General features: G+C 37.2%; 1 protein-coding gene across 5 annotated transcripts in view; it reads right to left on the bottom strand.

Annotated features, from left to right (window-relative positions):
- MINDY3 (MINDY lysine 48 deubiquitinase 3) overlaps window positions 1-18,539 on the bottom strand; it is a 42,129-nt gene that overhangs the window by 8,154 nt on the left and 15,436 nt on the right. For 4 of the 5 annotated variants that reach the window (XM_042473472.1, XM_042473473.1, XM_042473474.1 and 1 more), the window contains 6 exons: window positions 14,949-15,000; window positions 13,755-13,869; window positions 12,301-12,374; window positions 11,862-11,941; window positions 7,097-7,167; window positions 5,663-5,743 (listed from right to left, as the gene is read on the bottom strand). In XM_042473472.1, coding sequence (XP_042329406.1) covers window positions 5,663-5,743; window positions 7,097-7,167; window positions 11,862-11,941; window positions 12,301-12,374; window positions 13,755-13,869; window positions 14,949-15,000 — 473 coding nt within the window. The remainder of the gene's footprint in view (window positions 1-5,662; window positions 5,744-7,096; window positions 7,168-11,861; window positions 11,942-12,300; window positions 12,375-13,754; window positions 13,870-14,948; window positions 15,001-18,539) is intronic. The other variant, XM_042473476.1, reaches the window with a different exon arrangement.

Here is an 18,539-nt window from a genome sequence, read left to right as displayed (position 1 = left end):
CCTTTATTTATAAAGCGTTGTAAATTTACACTTCTACAATCCTGTCATATACATACAGAAAATTTGTCACACATATCCCTTCCACAAACAAGTACAGAGTTGATTTTTGCAGCTAGTACATTTCCTTTGGGCAATGATCACAAAAATGCATCTCATCTGCCAAAGCCCAATAATTTCTGCCAAACAAAAGCATCCAGACTTTACAAATCTGAAAACTTCCCAAATCTTGACTTTTCCATAGAAGGAAATCCTGCCCATCATTTACCAAACATTACAATCAAGTACACCATGTTACAAAGATATCATTTTCACATTCTGGATGTTGCAATATCCCAAATAAAACCATTTAGCTATTTAAAATACTTTTCTTATTTAAATACTGTGCTTATTTTAAGGACTTATGTTTACCCTTGAAGGCAAGCACGCACACCACTGGTAGATTATAGTGAAGATTTCTCAGTTGTTTTCATTCTTAAAAATCAAAACCAGCACATACAATCTCCACAATAACAACAGTGTGGATAAATCTTCTGGGAGTTTTAAACAGTACACTATTGTTTGGTTTTAACATAATATTCTAAACACTTTACTCAAAATAATTTAAAAAACAACAACAACACTAAAGGAACCAAAATTTATACAGATTTCTCTGACACTTAAGCCTAATTAAAGGCTTAGGTAGTCAATAAAATCTGTATGAATTTTGCAAAAGCCTAGGATAATGGGAACCAAGAAGTAGTAAAATATTCAACATTCTTAACGTCCAGCCTAGCATCAGTCAAATGTATTTTGAAATACAGTACTGAAGTTTAATTCACATACTCATTTATACTTCTATAATACAGCACTTACTTTGGAAAACACTACATTCTGAAAACCTAAGTTTGAAAACCCCCAAACAGAGAAGTCAGTAGTTCAGTTTTAGAATTATCGTAATTACTTAATTAGGTCCATGAACCAAAGGAGGTTCTAGACTTGGGTTGTTTCCTCCCAGATATAGCCCTTTCTACTCTGTGTTTCATGGCAAATTTCTTATGAAGCATAGGAGATACTTCCTTAAAAAAAAGTTGGGGCACTTTCGGCAATTAAGGCAGCCCTCAGAGGGTCCAAGGGGAACAAAATGGGGCCTACAACTCACCAGTTTTCTAACCCTGCCTTGAAATAATTCTGTAAGATGGAATTCTTTTATACTGCACATTCTGTGATATGAATAAGGCTATACACAGCAGTGATATAAATAAGAGCCCAAGAACACTAATTAATGGATGGCCTATTCCATAGTAGCAAACAAGTTTTTACCTGTATCCCCAGACCAGATGATCAGCACTGTCATAAAGGACAGTATTTATTACAACTTCAAGAAGAGAGCCAGTGTGTTGTAGTGGTTTGAGCACTGGACTATGACTCTGGAAACAAGAGCTTGAATCCCACAGTCATGGAAAATCACTGGGTGACCTTGGGCAAGTAACACACTCTCAACCTCAAAAGAAGGCAAAGGCACACACACACACACACCCTGAACAAATCTTATCAAGAAAACCCTGTGATAGGGTCACCTTAGCATTGCCCTAAGTCAAAAATGACTTGAAGGCACACAAGTAGAACAGTAGCATTGGTAACTCATTCTCAAGCATCTCTGGCCTCGACTGATTATTATGAAGAGGAAATACAATCACAGAATCATAGAGTTGGAAGAGACCACCGGGGCCATCGAGTCCAACCCCCTGCCATGCAGGAAATCACAATCAAAGCATCCCCGACAGATGGCCATCCAGCCTCTGCTTGAAGACCTCCAAGGAAGGAGACTCCACTACACTCTGAGGGAGTTTGTTCCACTGTCGAATAGCCCTTACTGTCAGGAGGTTCCTCCTAATGTTGAGGTGGAATCTCTTTTCCTGCAGTTTGCATCCATTGCTTCGGGTCCTAGTCTCTGGAGCAGCAGAAAACAAGCTTGCTCCCTCCTCAATATGACATTCCTTCAAATATTTGAACAGGGCTATCATATCACCTCTTAATCTTCTCTTCTCCAGGCTAAACATCCCCAGCTTCCTAAGTCGTTCCTCGTAGGGCATGGTTTCCAGACCTTTCACCATTTTAGTCACCCTCCTTTGGACACGCTCCAGTTTCTCAATGTCCTTTTTTAATTGTGGCGCCCAGAACTGGACACAATATTCCAGGTGGGGCCTGACCAGAGCAGAATATAGTGGCACTATGACTTCTCTTGATCTAGACACTATACTTCTATTGATGCAGCCTAAAATCGCATTGGCCTTGTTAGCTGCCGCATTGCACTGTTGACTCATGTTCAACTTGTGGTCTACTTGGACTCCTAGATCCCTTTCACATGTAGTTTCATTCAGCCAGGTGTCCTCCATCCTATATTTGTGCTTTTCGTTTTTCCGCCCTAAGTGCAGTACCTTACATTTCTCTGTGTTGAATTTCATTTTGTTAGCTATGGCCCAGTTTTCTAGTCTGTTCAGGTCATTTTGAATCTTGATCCTGTCCTCTGGAGTATTAGCTACTCCCGCTAATTTGGTGTCATCTGCAAATTTGATAAGTAAGCCCCCAATTTTTTCCTCCAAGTCATTGATAAAGATGTTGAATAGCACTGGGCCCAGGACAGAGCCCTGTGGGACCCCACTGGTCACTTCTTTCCAGGATGAAAAGGAGCCATTGTTGAGCACTCTTTGGCTTCGGCCAGTCAACCAATTACAAATCCATGTAACAGTTACTTTGTCTAGCCCACATTTTACAAGCTTGTTTGCAAGAATATCATGGGGAACTTTGTCAAAGGCCTTACTGAAGTCAAGATATACTACATCCACAGCACTCCCTTCATCTAACAAGTTGGTAATTTTATCAAAAAAAAGAGATCAGGTTTGTCTGGCATGATTTCTTTTTCTGAAACCCGTGTTGACTTTTTGTGATTATGGAATTGCTTTCTAGATGTTCACAGACTTTTTGTTTAATTATCTGCTCGAGAATCTTTCCTGGTATCTATGTCAGACTAACTGGACGATAATTGTTGGGATCCTCTTTTTTCCCTTTTTTGAAGATGGGGACAATGTTTGCCCTCCTCCAGTCTGCTGGCACTTCTCCTCTTCTCCAGGACTTCTCAAAGATTATTGCCAATGGCTCTGATACAGTATTACATTTGTCAGTTCTTTTAATACCCTTGGATGTAGTTCATCTGGTCCTGGAAACTTATATTCGTTTAGATTGAACAGGTATTCCTGTACTATCTCTTTACTTATTCTGTGCTGAAATTCCTCTTTTCTGTCCTCTGCTCCATTATTGTCAGGTTGAGTTCCCTTTGCCTTTTCTGAGAAGACTGAGGCAAAGAAAGTGTTGAGTAATTCTGCCTTTTCTCTGTCCTCTGTTAGCATTTTGCCATCTTCTGCACGCAGTGGCCCTACCGTTTCCTTCTTCCTCCTTTTGCTGCAGACATATCCAAAAAAACCCTTTCTGTTGTTCTAAACCTCTCTAGCAAGCCTGAGTTCATTCTGTGCTTTGGCTTTTCTGACTTTACCCCTACACAGGCTTGCTATTTGTTTGAATTCCTCTTTGGTGATTTCCCCATTTTTCCATTTCTTATACATGTCCCTTTTTAATTTTAGCTCAGTTGAAAGTTCTTTAGTCATCCATCCTGGTTTCTTGAGACATCTCCCATTTTTCTTCCTCATTGGAACTGTTTGAAATTGTGCCTTCAGTATCTCCCTTTTTAGAAACTCCCATCCATCTTGAACTCCCTTCTCTTTTAATATTGTTGACCATGGGATCACACTCAGTATTTCTTTAAGTTTACTAAAATCGGCTTTCCTAAAGTCTAGAATGCGTGTCTGACTCTGCCTGGCTTCTCCTTTCCATTGTATAACAAACTCCAGGAGAACATGGTCACTTCCACCTAAGGATCCCACCACTTGCACCCTACAAGTTAAGTTGAATATGATATTATGATGTTTGATGTATAAACATTTCTTCTCTGAAAGCCACCACTCTGATTTTGGTATATGCTAGTATATTTGCACATTTTGTGTTGGAAAAAAAAAGCAGCAGGCAGAACCAGTGAATCAGTAAACCTTCTAAAATTAAAACTAATGTTTTGGAGTGTTTTTAAACTATTCTAAATTACAAGCATTATTCTTTATATAAGCTTATTTATCTGAACACAAGGAGACAACTTCTTGCCACTTCAAAGAGTATGACATAATTTGCAAGAGTTTTAAGTGAACTGTAAAGAATGAAATTGGATGCTGTATACAAGGCTACATGCAGTGTAGGTGGGCAGTCAACAGCTGTCACATGCATTAGTATATGCATGATGATCAAATAGCTAACAGCAGACAAAAAGATTTCAGTAAAATTTTGTCATCCATGTAATTATGTCAGTGTCCATAAAGCTTTATTTCTATTAGACATATGTTTAGACAGTTAAAAGGTCATCTGGAAAACATGGAAAAGGCTACAGTAAAGCGAGTAGCTATAGAAAAAAGCTTTTTTCCCAACTGAGTAAGTAATCTCGCTGAGTAAGTAATTTTGTAATCCCACTTCGATCCACCTGGGAGAAGCAGGAAAATATAAATAAAATTTATTATTATTAGTATTAGTGAGAATTCGGGAAGGTCATTTGATATTTGTTAAAAGTTGTGGAAACTTTTACTACATTAGACTCTGTTACATATCAATACTCATATTGGCTGCTTCAGTGGATGGTATTTATTAAAGGGAGAGAGCCACAATGTAAACATGGAAGCACACAGTTCTTTTGAGCCTAATCAGAGAGTAATATACTTGCAGAAAATCAAGAGCACTTCCATATCTAATGAATACATTCTAAAGAAGGCCACATCACATGTTCCCTTACCCCCACTTTCTGTTTCTTATTGTGTGCCTTGGCTGGTGGTGAGGGATGATAGGAACGGTAGTTCATCACAACCGGGGGGGGGGGGGCATAGGTTTCCCACCTCTACTCTAGCGCAACATGAACCAATTACTTCTTGCTTAATATTTGCATCACTTATTAATACCATCTTCAATTCCCTAATGTCTTTCTCACCCTGATACATGCACATACCCTGCCCCAGTACTGTTCTTCATGCTTTTCAACTATTCACTCTCAGTTGTCTTTAAAGAAAATCCATCTAGGTAATGTAGTCTCACACTCATTCTGTAATTCATTAGATTAAGAGGCTGAATGAGTCCAATCAAGATGTAAACAATGTTGAAGAAATAAATTCCAGCACTTCTGCTCACCAAAGACAAATGCAATACAAGCAGCAGGCCTATCCTTTGTTATGATTAGGCATACTGGAATCAGTTGAAGAACAATCCATTACAACATATGATACATGACTTCGCAAAAATATCCATGTATGGTGAAAGTTTTGGTAAGGTGGAACAATAAAGGATCTTTAGGATTTGACTCCTCGTTATACAGAAGAACTAGTAAATTCTAAAGATGAGGTTGAAATGTATTCAGCCTTAGTTAGTAGTTTAAAAACATTAGTTTAGAAATTCAGTAATTTAGAGAACTTTGTTTCATAAAGTTTGAAGTATTAATAAAATGTTTTAAAACTCTCTGTACCAGTTTGTAAAGATCTGGACTAGAAGATTTAAATAGGATTTGACCTTAAGTGATGAAATAAAAAGAAAGGAATCCTACCTTGGCAAAGAAGACTGTGAGATGAGTTTCGCTGCCAAGTATCCAAATAGGGAACTTTGGGGACTTCAAATAGGAGCCAACCTAAAATAAAAAAAATCCCCAAACTGATAAAATTAAGAATATTAGCAAGTTCACAATTGAGAATAGTACAATACTGTCTAATATGATAGCAGATTTTGTCTAATCAGATGCTTAGCACTGATGATACAAGTGACATGACTGTGCATGTGGTCCCTATAAGCTAGCAAATATTATTAAACATGAAATATTTCCCAGGCGATACCATACATCTTCCAAATACTGCAAAGGCTATGAAACACAATAAACAGTAATTCTAACCCATACCAGTACTGCTTGATGGCAGCTACCAATACAGCCAAGTCATGGATACATTTTTAATGTACAGTAGTATCTTACTTCATCATGGCATTTGCCCTTATCTCATTTGCACAAGCAAAAGCATAGAACAATACTACACCAGGAAGAATTTCAGGTAAAGCCTCAAACATATTGGATATAATCCTAGTCACTGCTGATAAGTGCATGGAGAATTCCCTAAGATATATGCAGCACCTATTCTACTGGGTTTCAGGAGCTTCTGGTTAGCTTTTGAATTATTCTAAGAAAGCGTTATTCCACTGGTAGTGTTTTTAGTTACTATTGCCATTTATTTTAGATACCTTTATGTTTTATATTATGGGCCTATTGGTTAGTGTGAAATGGATTCATTGACTCAACTGCTGAATGTAAGTCAACAGATAGAAAAATCCTATGGCTTTAATGAGGTTCCTCTAGTTGGGACTAACAATTGGATTCAGACCATAGCTAATGATAGCATGTTATGCATCTTCTGTTCTAATTATCGTGTGAGCCATATGGGAACAGATACCTCCAAAACAACCTAAACCTAAAAACAACCTAAAAGCAATGAAATAAAGATGTGCACACAGATAATAATAATAATAATAATTTGTTTTATTTATATACCGCTATTCCAAAGATCATAGTGGTGAACAGCAAGTAAGCTAATTAGCAAGATCGTGCATTTAACACCTTTTCACAGGACAAGGAGATAAGAAAGGGGACTTTACTGAGCCTATGTGTGTGCTGGGCCTAAATTAGATTCTTAGATTCTTACACCTTGAAAGGAGTGTGAAATACAAATATACCATTAGTAGATAATCAACTGTGAATAACTATATTTTTTCACTGTTCACACATAAACATATGCACATATTAACATTGAGTTTTATTTTTCGTTTAATATTTTTTAAAGTTTCAGAAATCATGATAAATGCCATAGTCTCCTTTGGTACCGAGACATAATAATAAAATGCCATAGAGCCTATAATACACACAAAACCTGTATTAAAGGAAACTACCAAATTCCAACAGTTTCTATACTTTTACATGAAGAACTTTTTAAAGCTTTACCTTACAGTATCTTAGAGATTCCATGAGGGTCAGAAAACCAACAGTTGCTTGTTTATGTATTCCGAGTAACTCTGAAAAGAAACAAGTCTCTTATATTAGGTCAATCAAAAAGCTTGATTTTTGCTTTTTCACCCCATTCCAACTTAAACTTAATACAGTCCATAGGTCTTTAGGTCACAAATTATGTAACAATGCAAATAAAATGTTGTTGTTGTTGTTATTTACACAGTAAATAATACAAACATACAAACAATAAAATGGATAAAGTAAACCTGCCCAGGGTGAACAATCTAAGAAATAATAGCATAATACATATAAATAATACAAAACGATACAGGAAAGGTTTCAATAAAGTAAAGCAGGCAACAAATTAAAAACATCAAACAACAAATAATAGTCACACAGTGTCTGGGAATGCTTCTCTCAGGATGGTCTTCAACTCAGTTTTGAAACTGGTCAAAGAAGTGATGACCCATGTTGGTGGGGGAAGGAGATTCCAGGAGCGAAGGGCAGCAAGTGAAAAGGGATGAATCTGGGACGGGGCAGTGACAATCCTAGGTTGAGACAGCAGACCTTGACTACTAGAACGGAGGGCACGAGTGGGAAGGTGAGGAGAAAGAAGGTTTGACAAATAAAGAGGGGCCAGCTCATGCAGGGCTTTAAAAGTCAACAACAGGAGCTTATACTGAATACCGGGGGGGGGGGGGGCAGTGAAGGGATGATAATAAAGGAGAGATATGGTTGGAGCAGTGGGCGGATGCAATAATGTGTGCAGCTGAACGCTGGACAGAAATTAAAGGACAGAGGTGAGAAAGAGGAAGCCCTGCCAGGAGGATGTTACAGAAATCAAGTCACCAGACCACTAGGGTCTGACCAGAATCTTGGCAGTAGAGGCCAACAGAAATGGTCAGATTTTGACAATATTGTATAAAAAGAATCTACATGCCTTAGCTGTGGTCTGGATATGAGGGATACACGACAGAGAAGAGTCAAAAATAAAACCAAGACTATGGGCTTCCTGGACTGGTCGAATAGAAATATCATCAACAGAAACAGAAAAGGAGTATTTAAGAGTAGACTTAGGTGGAAAAACGAGAAGCTCTGTTTTGGACATACTGAACTTCAAGCGTCGATGCTGCATCCACTGAGAGACAGCTGTAAGACAAGATGAAACTTGCTGTTCAAGACCCGGAGAAAGGTCAGGGATGGAAAGATACAGCTGAGTGTCATTGACGTACAAATGATAGGAAAAGCTAAAAGAACTAATGAGTTTACCTAGGGACAATGTGTAGAGAGAAAACAAAAGGGGAACCAAAACAGAGCCCTGAGGAACTCCAACAGATAAGAGAACAGAGGACGAGGTCTGACCACCCATGACCAGTGCAAAAGATCTATCTGACAAATAAGATCTAAACCAGTCAAGAACAGAGTCCGAGAACCCAAGGCCATTCATTCATTTGCTATGTTCTTAACAAAACAAATGAAAACAAATTTATGAATTTATAACAGTAACACTACTGAGAACTTTAAACCTTTCTAAGTGGGATTTGTCCTTTCCATATCCAATTTGTCCTCTGCACAGAAAATACAGTTAAGATGAACTGTAAGTTCTGCAAAGGGTGACTTGCAAAGAGGGCCTTTTAAGGACTGGACACACAGAGTTAGTGCAAATTCTTATGAATAACTCAAAAACATGCTGCTAACATACCAAAGAAATCAGATCAGAAATCTGTGTGCTTCACTGTAACAAACTCTTCAGCAATGCTTGCAAACTACCAATCAAATATGCTGTTCAGAGTGGTATTGTTATTTGTTTTGCATTTCACACAGAAGAGGTGTATATCACCTCAAAAAAGAAATGCACACATGAATGTTGTGTGATGAAAAAACCTGCTGGTATAAATCACTATAATAAGAATATTGTGCCATCACTTGTATGAGTTTTTATGATTGTCACATTCCATTTTTCTTTTAACAAAGTAGTTCTGACATGCCTCTCCATGACCCTGAAACATGTGTGGCCTCCCAGAAACTCTACCCATTTTCCCAGTTGTGCTTTCTTCACAGACCAAGACACTTGCCTCCCATGTTTCCTGGGGTCTGATGCTCCTGGTCTAGATTTCAGTCTTGTTATATCTTCACAGTTAGAAGAACTTCCTATCATCATAATCATTACCATCACCTTCATCCATTTATACAGTGCCATAACTGTACACAGCAGTTTACAAGTAAAAGACCAACCAAAAAATTCCTTGTATCCAGGCTGTTTTACAATCTAATTAATACATGTCACAAAAGGAAAAGGGGATGGCAGTGTGGGAGGCGATTAAATCCAACAGATACTGCCCCTTTTCTCCCTCTGTGGCTGGGGCATCAGCTGCTGGAATGGAGGGGAGGGCCGTTTACCTGCTTCTGGGCCTAGGCATGATGGAGCTGTGCTTCTCTCCCTCTGAGGCCAGGGGATTATCACAAACTTATACCTTATCACGAACTGATAGGGCCTTCCTGCGCCACCCCAGTCTTCATTCTAGTACTGATATACATGGCTGAAGGAGTATCCCATAGTTCAAATCTCTGTGGAACTGATGCCAAAAGAGTAACACTTCTTTAAATTTTTTGAAGGACTGTAGCTTGGCTGTAGAGCCACACACTTGGAATGCAAGTTTAACAGGTTCATACCCTGCCATTTACAGTCAGGGATGAGAAAGATTTCTCTTGAAAACAACAAAGAGATTCTGCCAGTAAGGACAGACAAGGCAACTTTTCCACCTTTTTACCAAAATTCTCTAAGGATTAAATAAGTTGGAGAAGGTCTGGGTAAGTGTAGAAGGTTTGTGAAAGTAGATGAAGGCATGAGTATGTATAGAAAGGGATGATAAAGAGAATGAACAGAATGAAGAGAGGTGATAGAAAGGGAGGGAGACAGATGAAGTCTACTACGTTCTTAAACCCACGTCACACTTGTTATTGATCCTTCTTTAAGAAAATGCCCCAATGTCCTAGTCCAATGCTCAAGCCACTACACTATGCTGGTCCTATGACAACAACTGTAATTTCCACAAAATCTGGAGGCTGGTAGGTTCCCAAAGATTGTTTTCGCATTCTTGTTTCATTAGCATTGTTAGCAAATTGTTAGAATAATCTCTGAAATGGGCTACTGCATTGTTTCCAATGGTGGTTTAGGGACAAATTACATATTACATGCAGAGGTGTGTCATCATGGACCAGTTGTCTTTGTTTTAAAAACAACAGTAAAGTGTTTGAAATTCACAGGGAAACAGTTTTGAAAATGCACTGATTTGGAGTGGTTGGCAGGAAAAAATGAAGTCTCCCCCTCCCCCCGTTGCTTTTTACGTTAAGAAGTAGCTATTTGGACTTCATTAGATAAACCTTTGCCCTTCAGGTGCCTTGCCGAAGAAATATGCTACTGTGTTATGTCTAGGCTGTATTTTATAGTGATCTCTTAATCAAAAGAATCAATATAGTGAGCTGTTCTTCCCTGTTCACTGTTTCACTAAGGTTTTTTTTTTTAAAAAATAAACCTACGCTTTTAAATTTTCAAGTTTTCCAAACATGATTAGTGGTTCACTTACAACCAAATGCTACATATGGTAATAGAGAAGACACAGACACTACCTCATGAAATGAAAAGTTACATGGAATCTGGATTATGAATGCTTTGCTGTTGTTTAGTGTTAACTGCCATCAAGACTTCAACTTATGGCAACCACATGAATGAGAGACCTCCAAGTCACCCTATCATCAACAGCCCTGCTCAGGTCTTCCAGACGCAGGGCTGTGGCTTGTTTGAGTCTATCCATCTGGAATGCGGTCTTCTTCTTTTCTCATGGCCTATTACCTAGCCAAGTATTATTGGTTTTTTAAAGAATGCTTTGTATACACTCACTGTTCATTCTGATAAAGGCGAAAACCTAAATCTCTCAATAAATTATATCAGCTTTCTCATGTATACATTGTCACAATCATTTGCAGCCTTATTTTAACATAATTCCCAATGAAAAGACAACACATTTACATGTTTATTCCACATTTACTACCACATGAACTTGTGAAGATTCTTCCATGCCTCCTAGATTTGGAGACTTTCCTCCCTTATTCTAACATCTTCAAATAGTCTCCTTCCTTAGAGTCTACTGCCATCTTGTGGCAATTTGAAAAACGTAAGTTTATTAGATTTATAAGCAGAACCTTCATTGGAAAAAATGGATCTCAGGGCAGAATTAGAATAAAATAATTATCCAATGCAATAAAACTGAGGGGAATAACTCATGAATCAGATAAAATGCCTGAACAAATAAGGATTTAATCTGGTGCTGAAAATAATTATTGGAGACAAGTAAAATTCTCTCCAGATAACACTACAGAGAAGATTCTCTCTTTCCCAAACCTCTCTTGAACACGAAATGAGGAGAAAGGTTTTACCTGAAGTAAGTTGTACTAGCACACAATACAGTATACTAGTAATAAGACAAAGTAGGCAAAACCCAAATCCTTATACGATATTGTGCTATAAAGAACATTTTAAGGGGCACTCTAATCTGTCATAAAATGGCATGGGAACCAACAGTTGGCTAGAACCTTCTAGCTACATGCAGAGGGAGAATTTGGGAATAAACCTAGAAATAAAAAGTACAAATATTCCCACAAGGATACAGCTTTAGGTTCAAAGAAATTCAAAACAATGGGGAACTCCGTTTACAAACTCTTATGCCACATTAAAGCAAGAAAACGGAAATGTACTTACTCATTCCTGAGCATTCCCTGTCTCCATCCCAGACGTTAGATACTGCATGCCCCGTCAACAGGAGATTAATTAAACTTTGGCTTAGGGCGAAGAAAAAAAATGAGACTTACAAATAATCAATGCTTTCATCTTTTTGTAGAAAGAGAGTCATGTGGCACCACAAGTAGTTTTTTAAAAGGATGGGAAGATACAGTAAACTGAACATACACTCCCTCAACTCCAGGAAGCTAGAACATGCTTTTAAGTGTATCTCACTAAGAGTATTTCAAATATAAATTAGCAATCTCACAAAGCCTGGTGATGAAATATAAAAACATGTGAGCTTCTCTACATATTTCTGTCAATTTCTTCTTAATGAACTCCTTATACTGTTGTATTTCTGAAAAACATTATTCAGAGAATAATCAATACTTTAAGTACAAAACTAAACAGAGCTCACCTTCCATGACCGTAAACCGGATCTATCAATGGCTCAGTTGAATCTTCTATTTCATTTTTAATATTTTCAATGCCCTAAAAACAGGAATATGTTCTGGTACATTTAATTGTACAATGACCAACCATACCAAAAAATATTTTCCCCTACAGGTGATGATATTTTACTAATGTGAACAGCCACCCTACAGAAACATACAGAACAATTTTAATGTGATTTAAATTGTTAAGCCATTTCCTATGTTTTTAGATTGTTTAAATTGTTCCTTACTATAATAAACTTTGAAAATGTTTAGAACTGGTCTCAACTGATTTTATCTGAATATAAGATCTTGTGGGAAGATAAGGGGGGAAATTTAAAAAAAATACTTAATAAAGAAATAATGACAGTTGCCTTCCATTTGACTAAAGATTATTCAGTCTGCTTTCAGTCTGAATTATACAACACAGTTTTGGCTGCCTTGATGGAGGACATTTGCTGGGAAATGGACAGATGGAGTATGACCCTGTTGGTTCTTCTAGGCCTAACATTGTCTATTCTTCTGGATCACCTTGTTGGATTGGGTCTTGGAGGCACTGCTTTACAGTGATCCTATTCTTTTCTTGAGGGGTGAGATCAGAAGCTGGTGCTACTGTGTTCACACTTTAATTGTTGGCCACTGGCCTGCGGAGTCTCTCCAGGCTTGCCTCTGTCCCCCATGAAGTCCAACATCTACATGAAACAGCTGGAATAGGTTCTCTGGAGATTTGGGGTTCAGTGTCATCAGAAGAAATCAACAATATTAGTAAAACATTGTTTTATTCCTCTAATACTTCATAGAGCATCAGCATGGTGTAGTAATTTGGGAGTTGGACTAAAATTCAAATTCTTGCTTGGCCATGGAAACCCCCTGGATGACCACACTCCCTAAGCCTCAGAGGAAGGCAAGGGAAGATCCTCCCCTGAACAAATCTGCCATGACAATCCCGTGATAGGTCAGATCACCATTAGTAAGAAGTAACTTGAAGGCACACAACAACAAAGTATTTCATAGTGTTCTCAGACATACAGTACTCATTCCCATTAAAAGAACTGAGAAAACGAAACTAAGATATCTTTGTACCTTCCTTCCATTCATCATAAATTCTTCCTATAATGAAATGTCTTACTTGCAAGGTATCTAAAACAGCTTTGGGGCTACAAGTTAAATAATTATTTTCCCACTAGCAAGGCTGAGGCACCATTGCCTAAAGTATGAAATACTTTAAAAGCATTTCAATCCCTCCCCCCCCCCCCCCCCCGCAAATTTAGTCAAGGGGATGTAAATCCAAACCAGATGGCACATACTTGTATTGCCAATCTAGCTACTGCAAATTAATTATCATTTTACAGATTCTAAAATGAAAATTCAACCATTTTGTATTTCCAGCCAATTTAAGAAATCAGTTTAAGCTAGCATATACTTTTCATGAACTTACCTTGGTCAGTATCACAGAATACAGAAAGAGCAGCACACCAAATTTGTTTGTCCAGACTGAATATTGATTCCAAACTGCCTCTTTGAAATCAGGAAAGCTTGTGAATGATTGCTTTCTGGAGATTAAAAAGAAGAGCCAATTAAATATTACTTTTACAGTAATTTCTATTTTTTAATGATTTAAGAATAAAATGAAGTATATTATAAGCTACTACAGTATTTTTGATTAACATATTTGAAACACAATGAGCAGTAGTTGTCCACTGGATAAAAACATTTATAGCACTAGTAGGATCAAAACAAAAGCATGTGCCAGAATTCTATAAGCCTGATTTAGGCATCTTACAGTGAAAAACACATGCCACGGTCAGTGAAAATGCACAGCTCTTTTAAATTACTAATACAATAAGTATAACTTTTATTTTTTTCTTTAAAAAGGCAAAACATGCAGTTAATAGCAATCCCTCCTGTGAATGATTTGTAATATATAGACCTAGTTTATTACAGGGATTATGAAGTACACTGGTGTCAGTTCAGACAATCAGGCACAGATAGCTGCATGCCTACTGTGGTGCTTACAAAATACCTTTCTCCATGCTTACCTCAGACATTTAATTGGTAGTGTAAATTCAGATACCCTTTTCCTCACTGTCCCTAACAGCTGAACAGTACTGAGAGTCTTCATTCAGAAGCCTATTACAACCCAAGTCAGTTAATAGTAAGTGCCATCACTGCTTGTTAGGCTTATGTATCTGTCCATCTCACAATCCCAAATTGTTTTTTCAGCGAGTGGGAAATAATAACTTGAGTGTAGAAATGTTTCTACAAAGAGATAACCGCTGTCCAATTATAGTGTTTGAATACAATTAATTTTTCTAAATGCAAGTTTCTGATTTTTAAAATTCAGAACCTCCTAAATTGAATGCTTAACTGTGAACATTTCAGGTCAATACTGAAACTAACAGGGGGGAAAAGGCCTTTATTAAAATCTCAAAGTAAGTATACACCTGGGTAACCATCATATTCATAATCTGATCTTTAAAGCAATGGCTTTCTTGAACTTATTTCTAAGTATGTTTTAACCTTGATGGTCAAGCTTGTGAAGATGAATCACATTATGCTTATGTCTTAAATAAATTGTTGTTTATTGTGACAACAAGATAGCATATTTTAAGTGTTCCAACATATTACTTACTGAATTAATGCATGAAATCGCTCAAAGCCAAGCTCTTCGACAGCCAAGGCAGCTATACACAAGAGACACTTTTCAGCACTACACATGGCAAAAAGTAACACAAGAAACACACAGCAAGCTAGAATACTTTCAAGCTTTTCATAACTTAACTCCAACCCAGACCTTTTTTTGGACCAGCTTCTACTTGTGCAAACCAATTTAATGTGACCCATCTAGGTCGCTATATACAGGTAACTGGATGCACAGGCAATTAAAATATTGCCAAGGCTAGCAAACAAATATAGGTCAATAACCCTGGAAACTTCCATGGTCTGTTCCGAATGAATTATGTCAACCACTGCAGAGAGATTACTAAACACAAGCACACTGAAACACACAGTTCTGCTGGTTGAGCAGATTTTCTGGAAGGATAACTGAGCAGTTATAAGTAGATAGATTTCAGAGCAAACCTAATGTAAGAAAGCTGTATTTTTATTCCATTTCTTAACTCATTTCTCATTTCTCTCAACAATTAAAAGCATATTAATTTTTAAGCAATATTTTTTCTTTTTTCTAAAGAAACTGTATTACTTAAGCATGTAATAGAGAAGCTAACAGCAGGAAAAAATACAGCATCTAGTGCCTTCCCAGGTTCAGATTTTATATCACCTTTTCCTCCTTTCTTAAAGAGAGCTTTTCCCATCATCTGACTGGGACCTGGCCAATCACTACTTTGTGCACAAAGTATAAATTGAATGGAATCAGCATGATTACTGAATTTAACAGATAGCAAGAATAATAAAATTTAAATGATTACCATAAAAATTTAGCTACATGCCAAAGAAATAAGTGCAGATGCACAGCCACTCTCATTAAAGCAAAATTCCAGTATTAACAACATAGGGGAAGAATTCACAACACTGCAGTTTCTGTGATTCAGATTATAATACAAGAATGACATCCTCTTAGAAATAGACCTTACCCTAGACTTCATAGCTAAAAGAACACTTTGAACTGTGCTAGTTATAATTATGAAAAACAGATCATCTGGGGGAATTATGACATAAAGAAATTGCTGAACCTGTGAACTTGCACCATTATAATAATGGATAGCAAACGTTATCAGTGTGCCCAACATCAAGCAGATGATACAACTAAACTTTGTATAATATATGGACCAATTACTATTGCCAGTTTCACAGACAAAGTTAAGCTAAATAGAATGCCAATAGAAATGTGAAGAGAGGAGCACAAACATTATTGAAATAAATATGAAATGGGACTTTTTAAGTGACAGTAGCACTGTTTATTTATTTGTTTGTTTAAATGAGTACAAAAAAAGTGAAACTTTTATTTTGTAAGTCCAATGTGTACAAAAACATGGTCTACCAAAGTAAATTCACTATTTAATTGAATAAAAAAGTAAAATGCAAAATCTTTACTGCAAAATCTACATCAATATCACAAACTTTTATGATTTTGCAGCTGTCAACACATGCATGGTTAGAAGTAGAATCCATCAGAAGGGTATTCCAGCCATTTCCTTTTTGCTACTTTTGTCCTATAGGATATGGCAGAGAAACCACAAGTCATAACAATGTGGTATATAAAAATAATTTTGGTTCCCATAATTTGTCAGAAGATTACAGCTAAAATGCAGAGACATATGTAAACAGAAAAAGTAAGCTGCCATTTCTCTTCCTGGCAGACACTCCTCCTACAGGCCTTCAACTCTGGGAGATATTGGTGGAACAGGGGGCTATAATCAAGACCAGAATTTAAAAGTATGTGTGGAATAGATTATGCAGTGCCAGGAATCAACTGAAATCCTTACCTTATGAAATGGACATAAGCATACCCCACTTTCTACCAAGGACTAAAATACAGGCTTTGCATTTATTGATTACTTTGGGGGGGCGGGGGTTGTTTAAAGTGACTTTCAGTATTACATCCCATTTTATGCTCAATGTCAGATTCTACACCAATTCTTTACAGTCATTCTGTGCATTTAAGCATTCAGATTAAGACTTTCAAAACCCAACTTTAACAGTGTGACAAGAAATATGTTATTGTTGAAGAGAGTGGCAAGGTAAACACAGGGAGCTGATACCAGACAGAATAATCTTGATTGTAGAAAATCCACCTCCCATTTTATATACTGTATATGAATAGATTTTACTACTAGAAGGGAAAGTAAGGCTGCAGTGCTGGCTGTGTCACAAATATTCCCTTCTGTGACCCAACATGGAGCAAGGAAGTCAGTGGCTTAAACTGTACAGGTACTCCCAACCAGAATAGACCCATACATTCAGTAGTTGAATGGTGAGTCATTTATGTAAATCTCATTGATTAAAAAAAAACTATACTAATGATTAACAACATGATTTAGGCCTATGTATGTAAATTTGCTTTTTTAACAAACTGCTATGCACATGCATATAACAAATAAAAGGGGATATTGTGACACAATATAGGGTACTATGCTACTTGGAAGACTTTAGAATAAGTTCAGTATTTGTTATTTTCCCCATACACAAAATATTGATTTTAGGCTTGCGTCTCTTACAGATAGAATCCTCTAACTATATCCTGAGGATGCACTTGGAGTAATCAACTAAACTTCACTTCTAGCCTTACAAGTTTAGCATCATTTCTTAGGAAACACAGATTAAACTGGGCTATAGGGAAAAACCAATTATAAAAAGACAGAGGCCTGTTACAGACTGCCAAAATAAAGCTGCTTCAGGTCTCTTTGGAGGTACGCTATTTAAATGATGCAGAGTCTGGAGGTCGCGCCAAAGCCACACTCCATTCCTAAGCACTGGCGTGCAGCTTTGGTGCAGCTTCCGGATTCTTAGGATGCATGCATCATTTAAACAGCATACCTCCAAAGAGACCCGAAGCAGCTTTATTTTGGCAGTCTGTAACAGGCCAGAGTGTTGCGAAACCTTAAGAGATCAGGTTTTATTATTTGGCACAAAAGGTTTTGCTAAACTTCAAGTACACTACAAGATGGTTCAATGAGTTAAGGCAAGCAAAATTTGCTTTAGTACCAGATGATATGCCCAGTGTAAGGATTCTAGTATTCTTCATCAAAACATGTAGGTACCCAGAAAATAAATTATTTTGTATACATTTTGATCACTAGGCAAGATAAGACTCCTAAAAGCTTTGTAGTCTTCTCAGCTCAACATTACATAGAACTGGTTTGTACTAATATTTATGAGACTCAGTTCTATACAGTGCATTTAGGACTGATGTGTTAAATGATACAAACAAATCTGGTGGAAATTTCTGAAATGGACACATTTTAATGTGAGAATATTCAGGGACTGTATCAGATCAATATGGTTTTATTTGTTGATTTTTAAAACTCAGCTCTACAGATATACTTAGAGCCTTATGTCTAAGGCACAATAATCAGGGTACTGTTCTTTATTGAACACATAGTCATATCATCAAAACTAACTTAAAGTGAAATACAAGCATACCTCGGTTAACAAAGTTGAACAAAGAAGCTCCTTTTTACAAATTCTTTTTATGCTCATCTCTCCAGCCACCCCCTTTTCTTCCTGTCTTCTGTCTGGCTGGAAGTTTTTAAAGCAACACTGG

Source organism: Sceloporus undulatus, chromosome 6 (genome assembly GCF_019175285.1).
Source record: "Sceloporus undulatus isolate JIND9_A2432 ecotype Alabama chromosome 6, SceUnd_v1.1, whole genome shotgun sequence".
Classification (NCBI taxonomy): Eukaryota; Metazoa; Chordata; class Lepidosauria; order Squamata; family Phrynosomatidae; genus Sceloporus; species Sceloporus undulatus.
The sequence above is the reverse complement of the archived record's forward strand: the minus strand, read 5'-3'. Positions and strand labels throughout refer to the sequence as shown.